At 40.6% G+C, this 5,641-nt stretch overlaps 1 protein-coding gene across 1 annotated transcript; it reads left to right on the top strand.

Moving 5' to 3' along the window:
* Window positions 1–480: 480 nt before the first annotated feature.
* LOC138340781 (uncharacterized) lies at window positions 481–2,123 on the top strand. Its single transcript, XM_069292988.1, has 2 exons — window positions 481–699; window positions 942–2,123. The coding sequence occupies exons 1-2, from the start codon at window positions 481–483 to the stop codon at window positions 2,121–2,123; spliced, it is 1,401 nt and encodes a 466-aa protein (XP_069149089.1).
* The last annotated feature ends 3,518 nt before the right edge of the window (window positions 2,124–5,641 follow it).

Raw genomic sequence — 5,641 nt, 5'->3', positions numbered from 1 at the left:
CGTCATTTTTCTTTATTATTACTCTCATATCAGAAAAAGATTCATCATTTCAGATCAAAAGAGTTTGAGAAATTTTATCTTTTCCAACTCTTACAAGGAAATTAGAGTTACATCTCAATCAAAAATCAAAGTACGGTAATGAAAGACACCGTCGACTTCGTCTCGACTCGAGTCGACATTTTTATTCACTAATCCCAAAGTCAAGTAGACAAATTCCTGTCTATTTAATCATTTCTCTATATTGGTTTCTCTATACTTGTGAGCCAGTTTATCTCCGAATAAAGCAACTCTTATGTGTTCGCACCTATATGTGATATCTTGTATAATTTACCACCTCAAGCCACTAACATAATCGTCTTTTGAGTTTTTTTTATTTGACAGTGATTTAAGACTGATTTGTGTTGGTAAGTTGGTTTATCATCCGAGGTCTAAGTCTCCAAAGATTCCTTCCCTGTAAATTTGCTAAAGGAAAAGACAGCAATGGGGGATAACAATGAGGAGATTGACATGAATAATGTCGCCGTGGCTCAACCTGTCGGCGCTGATAAAAATGAATTGATTGTGCAGTTGATGCAACAAATCGCCGAAATGAGGGTCGAAATGCAAAGAATGCAAGATGGGTCTAATCCAGTTTCATCCTTCAATCCTCCAAGAGATGGAAGACCTCCACTCTACTTTCCTTCCTCAAGCACGGAACAAGTTCAAAACTTTCTCTCTAACCCCTCTCAAAATCCTCCAACCATTGACTTAACTACCCCCAACCCCCGTAACGACACCACATTGTGTCAAGCACCACATCATCCTCAAAATACTAACCTTCAAATCCTCTATCTCCCTCAAAACCAAAGTACGAACAATGCTTAAACCTTCCCCCATCTTCAAAACCAAATATCGATCCTCAAAATTTCCCCCAAAATTATCAAACCACTCAAAATACTCAGGATCCCTCCATTACCCCACCCATACCTCAGAAGACTACTTTCCAAATCCCAATTCCAAATGAACCTTATGCCAACTGTTCCGAGCTTGATCACTATAAGGAGCAGGAGAGAGAGTGGAGGTCAAAAGAAGAGGTAGTCAAGGTGAATATGAAAGAAGAGATCAGGAAAGCCATGAAGGAGTTGCACTATGTTTCCGAAGTTGATGGATTGAGCTACGAGGATTTATGCATCCATCCGAATCTCGACCTTCCAGAAGGGTTCAAAGTGCCAAAGTTTGTCACTTTTAATGGAAAAGGAAATCCTTTAGCGCATCTGAAAGTTTATTGTGATCAACTCGTGGGAGTTGGCGAAAATGAAGCATTATTGATGCGTCTCTTCAGTCGAAGTCTAAGGGGAGAAGCTTTGGAGTGGCTTACATCACAAGAGCTAAAACAATGGAAATGTTGGAATGCTCTCGCAAAGGATTTCACGGAGAGATTTGGGCATAACATAGAAGATGCCCCAGATCGCTACTACTTTGAAAAGATCAAACAGCAGTCTACAAAAAATTATCGAGACTACACTCTTCGTTGGAGAAAAGAGGCCGCAAGAGTTCAACCTCCCATGTTCGAACGTGAGATCACTGAAATGTTCATTCGTACTCAAGAGCCTGAGTACTATGAAAGAATGTTGTGTATGATGCGACAAAAGTTTGTCGAGATTGTCAAAGTGGGAGAAGCTTTGGAAGATGGTTTCAAGACTGGAAAGCTCATCAAACTTACCGCATTACGCTCTAATGGAAAATCTGCTAGAATCAGTGATATGGATAAAGCAAAAGGAAAAGTTGAGGAGGTAAGTATGATCACGACTACTCGTACGAGGTCAGCTTCTCAAAGGAAATACCAAAACCATAATATCAACAAGGGAAAATTTCCTCGCCCAAAATTCAGAAAGGCTCCTAAAGTATTTACACCATTAAGGGAATCTCAAACTCAACTTTATGAAAGGTTGAAAGCAATGGGTCTGCTCTATCCTATAGAAGGAAGACCAGCCAATCCTTTGGGAAAATTTTACAGAGCTGACCACAGATGTGCTTATCATTCAGGAGCCGTTGGACACGACACAGAAAATTGTTCGACTCTGAAGCAAAAGATACAAAGCATGATCAACAACAACTTCATCAATATTGAGGAAACCACCTGAATGGGTGTCATATTGGATGTTCAAGAGTGAGTACAAGACATTTCTGAACTGAGTCATTTGAAGATATTCATCCGAGAAGAAGAATGCCCAACATTGGCCAAACTTTGCATATGAAGTTTTGTTACCTTTTTTTTGAAAATGTATCGCACTTTTCTTTCTGAACTACGTTTGACCTGAATTCTCGAGAACGAGATACGTAGGCGGCCTATGTCGGCTTCGATCACTCCATTTATTCCCCTTGATTATTCCTTTGTGTTGGAACTACGTTCGACCTAAATTCTCAAGAATGAGATAGGTAGGCGGCCTATGTCGGCCTCGGTCGTTTCATTATCAAAACTTCCTATTTTGGTTAACCTTTGATAAGGGAACTACGTTTGACCAGATTCCTGATCCGACGAGAAATGTAGGCGCCATAACGGCTCGGTCATAATACACAGTAAGATTTCCATTTCTCTTCATAATGGAAACTGGGACAGAATTTTTGAGAGGATCTCAAAAATGCATTGGAAGTTGGACTTCTTTAACGAGTCAAAATAGAAGACCAAAATTCTACGATCTGAACTACATTTGACCTGATTCCTGCTCCAACGGGATACGTAGGCGCCACAACGGCTCGGTTATATACCCAGTAAGATTTCTATTTATCTTCATAATGGAAACTAGGACAGAATTTTTCTGAGGATCTCAAAAATTCATTAAAAGTAGGACTTCTGTAACAAGTCAAAACAGAAGACCAAAATTCTACGAAGATTAGCTTGGACGGATCTCAAAAATTACGACAATCTAGTTTGCAACAGGGACAGAATTTTTGAGATGATCTCAAAAATTCCACAAATGTCATTTGTTACTTATTGAGGTAAATTAGGACGAATTTTGAGGAGAGGCCTCAAAATTCCAGATTGAGCAACCTCAGAGTTAACAACGCAAGTTAGGAGAATTCTTGTATATTGTAGACTGGGACAAATTTTGAGGAGGGTCCTCAAAAATTCCATCAAATATCTCATATATAGACATGTGAGCGGGCAAGCCAACTGCAAGAAGGAGCTTGAGGACAAGACCAACACAAATCAGTCTTTTAAACTAAGAATTTTTCTTTGGATGCAGGAACATTTGCATTAACAAAAATGGCTATATAAAGTTGTCAAGAATGACAAAAGGCGTCACTTGCACCCATCGTGGACTCCTCAACAAAACCTAGAAAATCCTCCACCTTATTTTATCTCTATTCCTTTATATTGCCTCAAGTTATTATCTAAAAAAGTTTCTTTTTATCTTGCAGGAACATTATCGAGCCATCCACCTCGTTACAGTTGGATTATTATCGAGCCATCCACCTCGTTACAGTGGAACATTATCGAGCCATCCACCTCATTACAGTTGGAACATAATCGAGACATCCACCTCGTTACAGTGGAACATTATCGAGCCGTCCACCTCGTTACAGTTGGAACATTATCGAGCCATCCACCTCGTTACAGTTGGAACATTATCGAGACATCCACCTCGTTACAGTGGAACATTATCGAGCTGTCCACCTCGTTACAGTTGGAACATTATCGAGCCATCCACCTCGTTACAGTTGGAACATTATCTATCCATCCACCTCGTTACAGTTGGAACATTATCAACTCGTCCACCTCGTTACAGTTGGAACATTATCGAGTCGTCCACCTCGTTACAGTTGGAACATTATCGAGACATCCACCTCGTTATAGTGGAACATTATCGAGCCATCCACCTCGTTACAATTGGAACATTATCGAGCCATCCACCTCGTTACAGTTGGAACATTATCGAGCCATCCACCTCGTTACAGTTGGAACATTATCGAGCCATCCACCTTGTTACTGTTGGAACATTATCGAGCCATCCAGGCCTCGTTAAAAATCATGCATTGCAAAAAATCATGCATCGCAAAAATCATGCATTGCAAAAATCATGCATTGCGAAAATCGTGCAGTGCGAAAAATTATGCATCGCGAAAATCATACATTGCGGAAAAACATGCATCGTGAAAATCATGCATTGCGGAAAATCATGCATTGCGGAAAAACATGCCTCGCGGAATAATGCATCACGGAAATCAAGCATCGCGAGTCATTACTTATGCACGACGAGAAGATTTCATGCTTCGTCAAAATTTATACATCGCGAGAAGACTCCATACCTCGCTGAAATTTATGCATCACGAGAAGAATCCATGCCTCATTGAAAATCATGCATCGCGGAATCATGCATAGCGGAATCATGCATCGCGGAATCATGCATCGCGGAAATCATGCATCGCGGAATCATGCATCGCGAGTCATTACTTATGCACGACGAGAAGATTTCATGCCTCGTCAAAATTTATATATCGCGAGAAGACTTCATACCTTGCTGGAATTTATGCATCACGAGAAGAATCCATGCCTCGTTGAAAATCATGCATCGCGGAATCATGCATAGCGGAATCATGCATCGCGAAAATCGTGCATTGCGGAATCATGCACCGTGAGTCATTAATTATGCACGACGAGAAGATTTCATGCCTCGTCAAAATTTATGCATCACAAGAAGACTTCATACCTCGCTGAAATTTATACATTGCGAGAAGACTTCATACCTCGCTGGAATTTATGCATCACGAGAAGAATCCATGCCTCGTTGAAAATCATGCATCGCGGAAATCATGCATCGCGGAAATCATGCATCGTGAGTCATTAATTATGCACGACGAGAAGATTCATGCATCGTCAAAATTTATGCACGACAAGAAGAATTCATGCCTCGTCAAAATTTGCACATCGCGAGAAGATTTTATTCCTTGCTGAAAGTTATGCATCACGAGAAGATTCATTTCTCGCAGGAAGTTACGTACCGCGGGAAGATATTCATGCCCCGCAAGAGGACGTACTTGAATAAAGAAAGAGCAATGCTTATCCACTGGCCTCGACTGCATTCTGTTATTTCTTATAAAAGTAAACATCAAGGAGAGTATCAAAGATAACGACAAAAGAGACATCAATATCGCATCAACATTTATTTATTTATTTTAGCATCAAATGAAGAGTACACTGAAGATTTTATTTACAAAGCACAAGGCATAAGCTTTATTTGCTGGACGTTAGACCGATCGAGTCGATGTCAAATATGGAGGAGAATAATGAAGTATCGACATGGTAAAAGACATTGTCTCCCATCCTAATTGCATTTTTTAAAGCTGACAAATTTTATCTCAGTCTTTGTCGAGAGCATCCAAGAGGATGAATTCTCCAAAAACCGCAGGTGCGGATGACATCAAAAGGGATGCAGCACAACGTGGAACTCTTTCTTAGCAGCGAACTGGGACACAGTCCAAAGAGGAGTGTCAAACTCTTAGGACGCGAGCAGAGGAGCGACTTCCACCACAATCGAACCACCCTCTCGAGGCATACGGGTTTTCTCTAGTTCTGTCAGTTTCTGTCTCACTTCCGGAAGCTTTGTTTTATCGGAAGCAAGTTTTCAATCGGAGTGACAATACGCCAAAAGATTTGGAA

The sequence above is a fragment of the Solanum lycopersicum genome, chromosome 1 (genome assembly GCF_036512215.1).
Source record: "Solanum lycopersicum chromosome 1, SLM_r2.1".
Taxonomy (NCBI): Eukaryota; Viridiplantae; Streptophyta; class Magnoliopsida; order Solanales; family Solanaceae; genus Solanum; species Solanum lycopersicum.
The sequence above is the reverse complement of the archived record's forward strand: the minus strand, read 5'-3'. Positions and strand labels throughout refer to the sequence as shown.

Coding starts and splice junctions, on each gene's coding strand:
- LOC138340781 (XM_069292988.1), top strand. CDS start 481: ATGGGGGATAACAATGAGGAGATTGACATGAATAATGTCGCCGTGGCT. Junction 700..941: donor CTTCCTCAAGCACGGAACAA/GTTCAAAACTTT, acceptor CAAAATACTCAG/GATCCCTCCATTACCCCACC.